This window comes from Carya illinoinensis, chromosome 9 (genome assembly GCF_018687715.1).
Source record: "Carya illinoinensis cultivar Pawnee chromosome 9, C.illinoinensisPawnee_v1, whole genome shotgun sequence".
Lineage (NCBI taxonomy): Eukaryota > Viridiplantae > Streptophyta > Magnoliopsida > Fagales > Juglandaceae > Carya > Carya illinoinensis.
Genome location: NC_056760.1, coordinates 43881025 through 43896209, shown reverse-complemented (window position 1 = coordinate 43896209; position 15185 = coordinate 43881025). Strand labels below are relative to the sequence as shown.

The 15185-nt window shown below is 36.8% G+C and overlaps 1 protein-coding gene across 4 annotated transcripts; it reads left to right on the top strand.

The window, feature by feature from the left end:
• Positions 1-2401: 2401 nt before the first annotated feature.
• Positions 2402-15070, top strand: LOC122277726 (B3 domain-containing transcription repressor VAL2). 4 transcript variants are annotated; one of them, XM_043087819.1, is made up of 13 exons: positions 2402-2768; positions 2953-3079; positions 8375-8456; positions 8555-8659; positions 9129-9793; positions 9938-10034; positions 10133-10307; positions 11812-11888; positions 11961-12371; positions 12837-12886; positions 13138-13263; positions 13389-13456; positions 14083-15070. In XM_043087819.1, the coding sequence occupies exons 2-13, from the start codon at positions 2967-2969 to the stop codon at positions 14862-14864; spliced, it is 2751 nt and encodes a 916-aa protein (XP_042943753.1). In that variant the 5' UTR covers positions 2402-2768; positions 2953-2966; the 3' UTR covers positions 14865-15070. The 4 variants fall into 4 exon arrangements, with proteins under 4 accessions (XP_042943753.1, XP_042943757.1, XP_042943754.1 ...); XM_043087823.1 differs by having other exon boundaries at positions 2403-2768; positions 8558-8659; positions 13150-13263; XM_043087820.1 differs by having other exon boundaries at positions 2403-2768; positions 8558-8659.
• Positions 15071-15185: the final 115 nt, after the last annotated feature.

Below are 15185 nucleotides of genomic sequence, written 5' to 3'. Positions count from 1 at the left end.
CCGAATAACATAAAAAGAAAAAAAAAAATGGTCCTTCATATCCACTAGATATGATACGAACTACACATGATATCCTCCATCTGCATGTGACTATTCAAATCAAAGTCATAATAATTTATCAAGTCGGTGTATAGAGCACACTCAATAAGATATATATATATATATATATATAACATAATTTGATTTAGAAGATAAATTTTAAAATTTGAATCTTATAAATTTAATCTTAGTGTTTAAGTGATATGAATGATATGTTTTACATACTGACTTAAGAATGTAATAAATTTATAAAAAAATCTTATAAATTAATATAAATTGACGTAATAATCGTATACAATATTGTAAATTTTTTTTATAAAATATATTTTATAAATAATATTAATTTATAAATTTATTTTTATAAGATCGAATACTCGTACTTATGTTTACGGATAGCATATTACGATAGAAGGAAATGATTAGGATGAAATGGGAATGTGATTTGGATGAAGGCGATGGATGATATGTAATGATCTATGCATATATATGTAAGTAAGTGGAGGTATTGAAATGACCAGTGTAGCTCTATATAATCAAACACTTGGCCAAAATTACCGGCCATCACTCCAACTTATTGTCTTATGTACTAAAAATAATTATAATCTCTTTAGAATGTAAAATATATACTTTTTCACCGAACCACCGCAACATTTTCATCAAGTGAGTGGTGACGTTCATTGTTACCGCTATTATACTTCTGAAACTTTTTAATTTTTTTAATATATTTAAATATTTTTTAAAAATAAAAAAAATACATCAATACACTTAAAATGATTACTTTCTTAATTATTAAGTAAAAAAAATTATTTTTGGATGAGTGGTCAAACTAGAGCAGTAACAATGGGGCAGCATAGTAAATTTATCCTAATTTCAATAAATAATGACTTTATCATAGAATTATTCAAGAAATATAAAAATAAAAATAAATTAAATGGGTTAAATATACGTCGTTAATTAATCGTAATAATAGTGATCTATATATTATCATATCAATTAATATTTCAATATCATTATTATTATCCATATCAATCACTTAATATTATTATCCATTAATATTTCTTACAGTGTTTTTCTTCAAACATTTTAATAATTTAGAGTGATATAAACACAATACTACAATTTTTTGATTTAAAACATTATCCATCAATTTGTAATTTTTTTTTTAAATTAAAATGATCTACGAAGAAAATATCATATTTATAGGTAGATTGGGATTAAAGTAAAATAGAAGAGTGATATGTAATATTGCTCTTGTTTTTAATTTTTTTTAATCCATGTTATATTTATAGTATTAATGAAAATGTTACTTCAAACTAACTAATATTAATTTTTCATGTTTACATTTCTATTTAAACTTATGTGTAATTTTAGGCTACGTTTAGATGTTAAACTGAGTTGAATTCTTTATAAATAATAATGAATTGAAATGATAGAATGAATTTTATAAAATCCATTTAAAATGAGTTTAGATATATGTAGATGTTAAAATGAGTTTAATACTATTTATAAATGAGTCATACGCGTAAATAGATATTAATTAAAAAAAAATCATAAATTCCAAACTCTTACGTGTAAAAAATTTTAAATTAAAAAATTTTAAATTAAAATTTATTTAATAATTTAAAAATTATATATTTAAATATTAAAATTAATTTAAAATTAAAATAAAGTAAATTAATTTCAATGCAGCCCAACAACCAAATTAATCCTTAGCCCCACATCTATCACCTCCTTACATACATATATACGTATAAATGACATCACCTGCATACAAATGTGAGAGAGAGAGAGAGAGATTAATCAACGGTAACATGAGAGAGTAGTTGACACTCGAGAGGCCGACAGACACACTTAGAAAGAATTGGGTTGGACGGTGAAGGACAGGGAGTGGACTCGGGAATGACGATGACGATCCGCCCTCCAACACTCCAATTTCAGGACGATCTAATCCGATCTAATCCAATCGCTGGATGGGACGTTTCAGTAAATTCACTCTCTTAAATTTCTCTTTATTATTCTTATTGCATGCCTGGCCTCCCTCACTTCCCAATTTATCCGATTGGGTTGATTTTAATTAATTAATTAATTAAAAACCCGAAAAAGCGTCTGGTGGCGCATTTTACGCTGTTGTTCTGCCGCCTTATTTGCCACGCTCCCCTCGCTTTAACACAAAACAAGAACACTCGCTCTCTCTCAGCTCTTCGTGTTGCTTCCAAGGTCAATCTCGGTATTATACAGTAATTAAACACCAATAGAAAGCGAGTGTTTGAATTATACCTACAACAGCGAGTCATTATATTCTTCGCATTTTATTTTCCTCGATCTCTCGAATTATATTTGAATTCGTTTTTTAAATAAAAAAAAAAAAAAGGAAAGGGGTAAGTGAGGGAAAGCGAAATGGGTTGAGAGAGAGAGAGAGAGAGAGATGGAGTTGGCCGTGCCTTCAAGTCTCATCATCGTGCATGCATTTTGTGCGCTTTGCTCTGCATGCACACGCCTCCTCCTACTCCCCCTCAAAGCCCTCCCCGACAGCCCTTTCAACTCTCCTCTCTCCGGAATTTTAAGCTGCCGCCTCCTGATCTGTCGACTTCTCCGACTCGATTATCACAAACTATCCTGATCAGAGCTCGATAGGTCGGCGACTAAGCGGAAGAGACAACTTCGTTTCAGAATAGAGAAGACGTTCCGTTTCCTTTGTGTAAATCATATATGAGAGTGAACTAGTTTCGGTATGGTGATGAACATATATATAGTAAATTAAATTAAGGCTAGCTCTTTTTCAATATATATATATTTTTTATCTTCTCGTAATTTTCCAGATGTATTGGTTAAATCTTGGAAAGGGGAGTATTTAGGGATTTTTTTTGAAAAAATCTATTTTACCGATTCGGTTTGATATCGTGGAATTGACAGAATCGACTTGGGGAATGGCGTCAAAGACTTGCATGAATTTACTGTGCGGGGCCTCCACGTCGACCGAATGGGGGAAAGGGTGGGCTCTGCGATCCGGCGAATTCGCTAGCCTCTGTGATAAGTGCGGGTAATCTACATATCCAATCTCGTATATAGGTGTACGGCCGATGCCTTAATTAGGAGGTCTTTTTGATTTTAGATAATTCATATATTTCCTATTTTCAGTGTTTTGTTTCCTTTCTATTTTTGGTGTCGCGTGGAATGTGGCTTTATTCTTTCCTTCTTTCGTCGGAGATATTTGTGTAACACCCCCTCAAAGGTCGGGAACGTTATTAATATCTAAAATCGTTTTAAGTGCTAGGAATAAAGATCCCATAAGCAAAAACAAATCAAACTTTATTAAAAAAGAGTTATAGATAACACTTATTAAAAGTTTTCTAAATCTTGTGCTAAATCACATGATCACATATAAAACATGAACCTAAATCTCTATTAATGATCTAAATGTCCGCCTTTTCTTCCTAAGCCATTTCTTCCTGAGTCATGTCTTATTTGCAGTTTCATCCTCTTATTCATGATCATTACCTGAGATGATAAATACAAAAATAAAACTAAATCGAATACGCACTAAGCAACTACATCATACAATGAACAATATAATAAAATAAAATTTTATTTGTAAATCACATTCAAAATATAAAAATTTCATTTGTATTATGTATTCATTCACGCATTTCCTTTTTAAACCTCATTGGCGGGCACATCTTTTCCACGTGTACACTAGTTAGCGATTTTTGTGATTTTGGATCTTCTTCAAACTAACAGGCAAGAACCTAGTCATTCTCTGGAATGGACATCATTGGGTGCACTACCAGTGAGCCATTCCTGGCGTTGAAATCTGCCCCTCACCTCACCTCACCTCTACTACCATAGACCTCTATCGTTGTGGCCAAGTATGAAGACATTTACAATTGAGCATCTAGTCTTACCCCATCCTTTCTTTTCCTTCCCCCCCCCCTTTTTTTTTCATTTTTTATTGATAATAAAAATATATACATCATGGTACCCTAAGTGTTGGCTCAAGTGGTAAGGATCTTGCTTGGTGGTATTCCCCCCTTCAGGTCTAAAGTTTGAATCCTCTTGGGTGCAAACAATTCCTAGCGGCCATCGGACTGAGGATTCCTTGAATTACCCGAGGTGCATTTGTGGGAAACTCTTTGCTAAGGGCCTGTGCACCTAGGATTAGTCGGGATGCTGTCCTCGGACACCCAATGCCGATAAAAAAAAAAAAAAATATACATCCTGGTATAATGGAAGCATACAGAAAAGCTCTTTCACATTCACAATTCTCATAAATATGGGTGCTTGTAACATAGCTAACAGGGAATAGGCTATACATGATGTGTTTGATTAGCAGGTACATACCATATAACTTTGAAAAAGAACATTCTGCTTAGTGCTTACATGTTTGGCAAGAAGTATATGATCATGGTTACATACATAAAGCATAAGAGTCACGTCAACAACATCTAAAAAGACATTGCATACATCATAGTACCAATTTCTACCTCAGTACACCTTAATCTAAAAGTTACAGGCTGGTGGGCTGGTGGCATGTTTGTAAGGTCATAACTTTGTTTCTAACAGGCCATTTGATAGTTTCTTTTGAGGGTTACCTAGCTGGAATTTTGAGTAGGACATGCTTTGACAATTTCATGTTAAATTGAATGCATCTATTTTATCATGCATGGCATCACTTAACATTTTTATGAGCTGTGGATGAGTTCGTAACGCTTTCATGATTCATAAGTGATCATGAAAGCGTTGGGTCATCTCATATGCTGTTTGAATGTGTAAATGCATGCACTCATAAACAGATCACTGAGCATTGTACAAGCATATGCTGAAATTCTGACTTTATACATGCATTTTTATTCCTAGACTCCACTACATGCTATGCATAGATGTATGCACATGTTTTTATGTCTTTGGCATGTAAAAAGTGCATACAATTTCACAAAACAGTGGCTTTTTGGCCATCATCCTTCTATGCATTACGAAATTTAGGAGCTTTTAGTGCCTTCATGATGAAAAATGGACCTCTAGGGTCAATTGGGGTTGTTAACAGTAATCCCTTTTTAAGCTTTAATCAGATTTTGACAAAATTTTCAAAGAATTATGCATGCCATGTTTTGGGTATTCACATAGTTCATTCTCTCTCTCTTTCTCTTTGTTTTCTTTTCGCTATGAATACCATACGATGGTAACTAAATGGATTCCAAAAAGTCAATATGCAAAAATCATGGTTTGATATATGTTTGTTCATGCTTATTGTGTAACCATATTGAAATTTTGACTTTGAAAAAAATCTGGCTATTGAGTCATGGAACTATAAAAAAGATGTTACATGCTGTGTTTGGGTGATGTACATGTGATTTATGCGTGTTCCTTAAATCTAGACATGTCTATTTTGAGAAGATCACGCTTTACTAGTTGTTTGGAGTTGCTGTTATGCTTTTTCTGGAAACATTACAAGACCCCAAATTTGATTAATCAACCTTTACTTTCAGCAGCAGAATACCATGTGCAATTAGAAGACTTTGGCAATTGCAAAAAGTCAAAAACCGAATTCTTGTAAACGACTATATTCCTAGACGTAAACTATACTCCTATATGTAGACATAAAATGAAAAATGAGTGACGAAAGCTGGGAATTCCAGCTGCACCATAATTTGCTAATTCATCTGCGAAGCCATTACCCTCTCCATGCTATATGGTGACATCCATAGAGTAAAAAAGAAGTGGGATGTCTTCCCAAAGGCTAAAGTATCTCCAAGGGGGCCTAGTACCAGAGGAAAACAGCCACTTTAGTGGGTAAAACAGGATTCCAAAGTTGGGAAAACAAGGTTGAGACAGGGCCTCTTTCTTGTAGTAAAATCCAGGCAGAAAGGGTTGAGAACCAGCCATCTGAAGTATGCATCCAGATGCGAAGATCTGGACCTCTTCTCAACTTAAAGCATCCTGACAAACCTCTCGAATGAAAGATGAGTCCTCATAAGCTGTTAATTTCGAAGAGCACCAGCCATTAACTGAACAGAGATATGTATTAAAACCTTTCTGCACTAATGTACCAGAAGAAGTCCTATAATCGTATCAGGAGTTGCTGTGATGCTGCCAAAGTCATGACAGCTGGTGTTTTGTGTGTGTTCTGCTACAGTAGCATGTATAGGGCCTCAAGTGCAAGGTTCTAAGCCTTTTACGTGCAATAATAGATAGGGAATAGGGTTCTGGGTCTGTCTAAGTTGCTGGCAGCAACCTTGATTTTTGGTGCTACTACAAGTTGTGTGATTCCTCTCACCTTCAGGGTCTTGGGAGGCACTGGTTAGCAAGGAAGAGGATCCTGGATCTTTTGATGCTAGAGTAGCTGTCAGTGGCTAATTGTGGAACGCGGTGGTGTATTTTCCAACTTCTCAGGCAGCCTGAAATAGGGGGCTGTAGGGAACCAAACTAATATTCTTGAGGGAGAAAGGAGAGTGCTTTTGAGGCTGTGATTACCTAGAGTCGCAGTGTCTGGTTTTTGGCTTGCTGCTGCTGGTTTGACATGGCAAATCCTTGTTCAGCAGCAGGAGGCAGTGGTGGCACAGTAGAGGTAAAATGGATGTGGTTCTCCCTTTTGGTAGCTTATGAAAATCAAGAACAGGAGGGTTTTCCATGCTGCTGGGAAACACAGTCCCATACAATTTGGAATCTAGGATTTTATGAGGCTGCAGTCAGTGTTCTTGGGCTTAATGGCCGCCAGAAAAATATTTGGGCTGCTGGAAATAGCCTGGCAGCCCTTGACAAAACTCAGAAAATGTATGGGCCTTTGGGCCAAGATCCAAAACTCAGCCCTAGCCCTAAGATCTAGGGCTTGGGTTAGGGGTGTCAAATCGTGTTAACGGGTCGTGTCAAAGCATATATATTATACTATATAGCTAAATCCTAACCCGACCCGTTAAGCTTATCGTGTCAATTTCAGTAGGGCTGCACAAGACTGGGAATTAAGCATCTTCGCAGAATTTTATAGCCTCTTATACTCTATAAGACCAAGTAGCCAGCAAGAGGATGTGTTGTGGTGGACTCTAACAGACAAAGGTAATTTTTCAGTTCGATCCTTTTATAAGGCCCTCACCAATGTGCCCACTTCCATTTGTCCATGGAGAAAAATCTGGAGAAATAAGGCTCCTCCAAAAGTATCATTCTTTGTTTGGACTGCTTCCCTGGGGAAGATACTCACTACAGATAACTTGAGGAAAAGGAGGATCATTATTGCCGACTGGTGTTGCATGTGCAGAAGAGGGGGAGAGTCGGTAGACCATCTCCTTTTACACTGTGATACGGTAAGGGTACTCTGGAATGAGGTATTATCGCGACTGGATATGGCTTGGGTGATGCCTAAAACAGTGGAGGCGGCGCTGGCCAGCTGGTCAAATATAAGGGGCAGAAAACCAATCAAAGAGATGTGGAAGATGATCCCTCTATGCATTATGTGGTGCGTATGGCAGGAGCGAAATGAGAGGACCTTTGAGGATCAAGAAAGATCAGTGGAGGAGCTTAAACTGTTATTTTTTAGAACACTTTGTAGCTGGGCCATTGCTGTGGATTTTAATGGCATGGCTATGCATGATTTTCTTATCTCTAATGTGCCTACCTAGTTAGGGCGTTAGTGTTGTAACACTGGCTTTGCTATTGATCAATACAATTTGTTTATTTATCAAAAAAAAGCTTATCGTGTCAAAATCTCAAACCCTAACACAACACATTAACATAATGGATCGTGTCGTGTCAATCCGTTTTGACCCATTAGTGAATATTATGAAATAAGTCAACACGATACAATACGATCCATTTCAAGCTATTTATATAAATGGGTTGAATATGTCCGAAATTAACAAGTTTGACCTGATTAAATTTAATATAAATTTTAAAATCACAATATTTATAAAAATTATAAAACTAACTACATGTCCAAAATTATAATCCAAACAAGAAAAATATCGAAATTGAAATTCTAACAATTTTACTTTTAGGTATAAGGGTATAATTGTAATTTTAACTTTCTTAACGTGTCATAACGGGTTAACCCGTTATCAACCCGTTAAGCAATCATGTCTTAACGGGTTAACCCGTTTTGACCCAAATCCATTAAGACTAAACCTAACCTGCTATTATCGTGTCGTGTTCGTGTTCGTGTTGGGTTAACGGGTCGTGTAACATATTGCCAACCCTAGCTTGGGTGTGACAATTTGCACACAACATGATTCATTTGTATTCACTGCATGCTATCTATCTGTATATTTAATACACACACCCATGTATGGTTTTATATTTTCATTTGTGAATATATTGAATATAGTTGAACAAATTAATGATGGACTTCTAGGTCTGCATATGAGCAATCAGTTTTTTGTGATGTGTTTCACTCAAAGGAATCTGGTTGGAGGGAGTGCGCTTCATGTGGAAAGGTAAACCAGAAGCCAACAGTTTTTAAATAATTTGTATTTTTTAAGCCCCTTATATACAGCTATGTTTTACTTTCAAACTAAATTACTCCTGGTTTCAGCAGCTTCTCCACTGTGGATGCATTGTTTCCAGTTCTCTGCTTGAGCTGCTTGATTGTGGTGGTGTTAGCTGTATAAACTGTGCTAAGAAGTCAGGAATCGCCCCTGTAAGATCAATTCGCATTTTTTGATATAATGATCTGGTACTTGTAGTTGTAGCTTATAATAATTTCAGCATTAAAATGCATAATTTGTTGGCTTTGTAGAAATTCATATGAATGCTTCAGGGCTCATTTCTAAACATCAATATCAATATGTAATGTAATTAATAGTGAGGTTTGGCATACCCTATTCAAGAAAGGGTTCATTCAGACAGTCTTCACTTAACAACCCACCTTTCCTTAGGTGTAAATTGGATCCTGCCATCTGTAGCGCATCCTTCAGTTATAGTGATGACAAACAGATAATCAGATAGATCACTAAACAATTATAAAGGGAAATTCTTTCTGGTCAACATGCTACTGCTTTTAAAGAATGAATTTGTGACACTTGTGAGTCGGTTGTCCTTGCATATATTAGATTAACAGAGAGTAATTTTTTGTAATTCTGATTTAATTATATGAAACATATTTGCAGATTTCGAGTAATGAAAAGCCTAATGGATTTGGAATATCTAAAGTTGAAAACATCAATCAAATGTGTTCCACTTCTGTGGACAACAAGCTGGATGGAAGTGGTGTTGACAAAATGAAGCTTATGCAGTTGGGGAACAATACAGAGTGTAATGGGCTTGGGCACTTGCTTCAATCTCAGAATGCTGACACAAATGGATCTTTTGGGAAATTGAAACTGGAGGAAGTTTTTCCTTCTTCTGGAGAGATTGGAAGCACGTGTTTCTCAAATTTTAGTCGGGCATGCAATGGATCGTCTAACACTACCAAACCAGACATGTATAAAGCAAATATAGGAACAAAAGATGCATGTGAAACACTGCCACAGACAAATTTGAGCATGTCTTTGGGAGCACCTTCTCCTTCAAGAAATTCAAATCTTCCTAATGCTGTTGTTGATGAAAGGGAAAATACCAAGACATCCTCTCCATTCCTACAGGGGCCCAGGTCTCGCCATCTTTTGCCAAAACCCCCAAGGTCGGATCTTGCCAGTGGCTTGGAAGCAAGTGCCAGCTTGGTTTCTCAAATACGTGTTGCAAGGCCACCTGCTGAAGGACGGGGAAGGAACCAGTTGCTTCCTCGTTATTGGCCAAGGATTACAGACCATGAGTTACAGCAAATATCTGGAGAGTATCCATACTCTTGTCATTTTTAGATTTGGAAGTATTTACTTTTTTCCTCTCTGGAATCTCACACTGAATGCTATGTATGTTGTAATATTCATGACTATTCAGAGTGTCAGATAACAATTTCCTTAATTATGATATCTTCAAGTTCGAATTCCACTATTGTGCCATTGTTTGAAAAGATGCTGAGTGCCAGTGATGCAGGTCGAATTGGTCGGTTAGTTCTCCCAAAAGCATGTGCTGAAGTAAGTTTTCTGGTGAATTATCCTAGCCTGTAAATGGTTAATGATCCTTGTTACCATAGTTATCATTATTTAAAGGTTTCTTTCCAATCATGTTGCAGGCATATTTTCCTCCTATCTCTCAACCAGAGGGTCTTCCTCTGAGGATTCAAGATGTGAAGGGTAAAGAATGGGTGTTTCAGTTCAGATTTTGGCCTAATAATAACAGCAGAATGTATGTTTTGGAGGGGGTTACACCCTGCATACAGTCAATGCAGCTGCAAGCTGGAGATACAGGTATATCCTCAATGGCTGCATGACTTAAATCAGAGTATGTATAATTATTTAGTAAATATTCTTACTTTTCTCAAAAAAATGATTTAATAAATATATATACACCATGCAATGCATTCTGGTAAAACTATTTATGTCTTTATCATTCATTGATTAATGTGCCTTTATTACTTGCTACTTGCATATGTGCTTCCAAGACCTATTGTTTCAATTAAGCTTTATCATGTAATAGGTACTGCTTTAGTATTTTGACTAGGTCCTCTATGCTTCTTTTGATTTGGGGGATCCATTGTGGATGCCCCTTGAGCACATGGCACCAACAGGATAGCTCTCCCCCATCCTTCGTGGCATTTCGTACTTTTTTTTTTCCTAAATAAAATAACTTTATTTTCTTGATGAAGAACCTTGCATACAATGGGGGATCTAAGAGCACCTTTTCCCCTACCAAATGGCTAGGAATATTAGATACATTGAGTCTTCCAAAAAACAGATTCCTAGCCAGCCGTTGTGTGATTTCATGAGCTCTTACATTTGCTTCCTGTGGGGGATCCGATTCACCTTCCAACCACTCTTTGACTGAATTATATTTTTTATGTCCCCAACCTCTGCAGCTATTCTCCAGTTATCTTGGAACCTTCCTTCAGTGATTGCATTGATTTTCTTTAAGGTGTTCCCTTCTAGTTGATTTTCCTGGGCTTCCACCTTTTGCTTCAGCAACACTGTAATGAACAAATTCTTTGTGTCCAGATTTTTTCTATCCTTTCTGTGTGATCACTACATATAGCAGCAGCCACTGAGAAATCACATTTAACAGCAGCGTCAATTTTTTTTTTGGCAACCTTATTGGAGGAGGTTTACATTGAGCTTCAGTTGTTCTCTATTTTTCTCGTTCGTGCTGAGCTTTTCTCCAACAGGGTCTTTCTTGCTGAACCTTCCATCTGCAAAGTACTTGGTTCTTTTCCTTTATGAACCCTATCGTTCCTGTTGTACTACACGGTATCCATGATGATGATGGCACATGGTAGGAAATCATGTTCTTTGTCTAATTCTACCACCAGCTCAGCATTAGGTTGCAATATTTTGTTGATTCATTCTGTTATAGTTAACTGGGAAAACTCTTTAATATCCAGTGGCCATGGAGACTCTTGACACATTACTCTGACAAAATTACATCTAAGGAACAGGTTTCCGGCTCCACTCCGCATACAGGACACAAACCATGGCAGCTAAGACAGTTGCCACCTTTCTGTACTGGTTTGCTTAAACAAGTAAAACTAAAGTCTGGCTTTTTTCTTTTTCTCCAATGGAACAACTATTGTAATGTTGATTCCCAATGCTCGATAGTATATTCAATCATTTCCTTTTGCATAAGGGTCTGATTCATACCTGCCTCCTTGCTAACTTATTACTGTACTATGTAGATTTTAATTTTTAATTGCTAGTATTCTTTGGTATGTGAAGGCATATTGAGTCTCATTTTATGTGGTTTTATCTCATTTTGCTGCAGTAACTTTTAGTCGTATGGATCCTGGAGGAAAGCTTATTATGGGGTTCCGGAAGGCTTCAAATTCAATTGCAATGCAGGTAATGACCCGGTTTCAGTTTTCCAGTTAGCAAACTCAAAAACATCATACTAATATAGTTGCCAATAAGCAGGACACCTATCCATCTGCCATTCCAAATGGCGCTCATTCAAGTGAAACTTCGTTTTCGGGTGTTTTTGAGAACCTACCTATAATGAGTGGTTTCTCTGGTCTTCTTCAGTCACTTAAGGGAAGCACGGATCCCCACTTCAATGCTGTATCAAAACACTTCAGTTCAGCTACTGGTGATGTAGGTTGGCTTAAGTCTGAGAAGCATGAAGGCTTTTTGCTGCCTTCAGTTGTTACTCCAGAGAGGAAAAGGGCACGAAATATTGGGTCCAAAAGTAAGAGGTTGCTCATTGATAGTCAAGATGCTCTGGAGCTTAAACTTACGTGGCAAGAGGCACAGGATTTACTCTATCCACCTCCAACACTTAAGCCAAGCATTGTCATGATTGAGGACCACGAATTTGAAGAGTATGATGTGAGTAGTTTCACATTGTAATTTATTATTGTTGTTAATCTTGCCTCATTTTTTAATTCTTTTGGCATTTTCTCCTTTCTTTTTATTCAAGTTTTAATGTCTAGTTTTTTTTAAAGAAAATTTGTGAATCATCTTTGGTCTCTGATTTGCATAGATATGGATACGGGCTGTTAGATGCTAGGTTACTATGAGTTTATATATTTAAACATATATTCTTCAGCATCTGTGTGCCAGAAGGAGCATAGATCATAAAAAAATAAGATAATGATAACAATATGTGTTGGACCAATCTAAAATCTTGGCTGTCTGCAACACAGTTAAAAAATGATAAAAAAAAGGGGGCAAATCCACAGCATCTACCTCAGCCCTATACAATGATCTAGAACATCAAGAAGTTCTAGTTATTACCCTGGTCATTAATCTATGGGAGTAATGTCTAATATGTTATTTATGTCTGTCCTACAGGAACCTCCGGTTTTTGGAAAGAGAAGTATTTTTGTTGCCCGTTCAACTGGGTAAGGTTACATAATTATTAATTTATTTTTGGATTTATTAATTCGCTTAAGCATATAAAGATAGTATAATTATGAATTTAGAAATCTCAGTTGGACGTACTAAATGTTATGTTGCCAATTCCGCTTTCCAATGAGGTGTAGAAATGAAGGGCAACCTGTTCCCTTTCCTTGCAACTTTCTTGTTTGAAACTACGTATAACTCCTCCTAAGGGCTGTGGTTGGATAAATCCATCTAATCTTGAATTGATAAGCTTGATCTTCAGGGGACAAGAGCAATGGGCTCAGTGTGATAGTTGCTTCAAATGGCGAAGATTGCCAGTCGAAATACTTCTTCCTCCTACCTGGACATGTGCAGAAAATGAATGGGATCAAAGCATGTACTGTTTTTCTATCTGGGTTATTTTTTTAATCAAGACAACTTGTTGATCAATAAATATTATGTTCTGCCATGTTCTGTCCTCAGGTGTTCATGTTCTTATATTCTGCCATGTTCTGTCCTCAGGTGTTCATGTTCTGCACCAGATGAATTGAGCCCCAAGGAACTGGAAAATCTTCTTAGACTGAATAAGGGTATGATGCCAGATTCTGTGCCCCTTCATATATTTATAAAATTTAGATAATCACTGCCGACTTGTCCACTGAGAAAAAGTGGGCTTTCTGTATATTTAATGTTTTACTTCATCTGACATCCCCTGCGAGGTTCATCATCTCACATATTCTAGCAGCGTATTACTTCATCTGGTTGATAAAATAAAAAAGAGTGCAAATCGTTAATGGCCTCATTATTCCCAAAATTTGCCCAACCTCGAAAGGATCTTGCTCACACATTTGGTATAATTTATGCTTGTGCCAGTGCACAGATCAAGCTTTGAGCTTCAATTTTTGGACTTCAATAGAGAAACTCTTTCAAGTACTGATTTTGAATACAGATGCATGGTTGTGCTAGAGCTTGGAATTCGGAGGATAGGAATATCTACCATTGATGTTTGCATGCAACATGTGCATTCATTTTTTCATTGGTTTCATCTTTTAATCTGATGATCTATGTATGTCAGGACATACATGTAAAGTACATAATCATTACCTGCTCAAACGTTGTTACATTAATATATTCAAATTACAAAGTGTGTATTGCATATTCTATCTCAATAAATTTTAAAATACCGTTTACCTTCTTATACCTTGATGTTTCATAGAATTCAAGAAAAGAAGAATTGTAACAAGCCATAGGCCAAACCGGGGCCATGAATCTTCTGGTCTGGATGCGTTGGCAAATGCTGCAATTCTAGGAGACAATATGGGTGACCCTGGCACTACAGTTGCTACCACAACCAAACACCCCAGACACCGTCCTGGTTGCTCCTGCATTGTGTGCATCCAGCCACCTAGCGGGAAGGGTAAGCACAAGCCTACATGCACATGCACTGTGTGCATGACAGTTAAACGCCGCTTTAAAACCCTAACGATGCGCAAGAAAAAGCGTCAATTAGAGCGGGAAGCAGAGATTTCCCAGAGAAATCAACAGGCATGGATCTGTAGGGATGAAGCAGAAGTAGACAGCAACTCAAGGCATGCATCATCACACCTTGATCCTTCAGAGAATGAAGGTAGGTCAGGAAATGAGTTAGAATCCAAAAGCCAAAGCAAATTGGCTGAAACTGGGAAGGGACAATTAGACTTGAATTGCCATCCCAAGAGAGAAGAGGAGCTGCTAGCGGGATCAAAGCGGGTAAGCATGATGAGTCTTCTTCAAGTAGCAAGTCGTCCATTGGAGACATATCTGAAGCAAAATGGTCTCACAAGCTTGATCGCTGAAGAACAGGCAAGTTCAGCATCACATGTCCTGCCGCCAGCCACCAATGAGAATGTGGGACAAGTTAATGAGGAAGGCTGTCTTGTTTCTACTGTTCCAGAGCGAGAAGGTGGGAGTGAAGAGTACTGTGGAGCAGATCAAAGCCAAAATGATTCCCACTCTTGAAGTTCCTCTCTTCTTTGTTTTTGGACTTGAAAAGATTTTTTTGGGTGCTCCTATGTTGTATACTCATAATTTACTAGTCTTCCTCCAGTTTGCAATACGTTTCCTTATTTCAGAGGGTCTATATTTTGTTTTGTCATATCATTTGTAATATGAGCGCATTATTTCTTTCCAAATAAATTTTGACCAGATGCATTGACGAGATATAAGACTCAGACTCCTAGAGACGTAAAAAAGAAAAAAAAAAGGGAGAAAAAAAACTTGTCTATTTGTGTTTTTGGTTTCATTTTTGTTTGTCTCTTCTTTTCTTTTCTTCACACTATG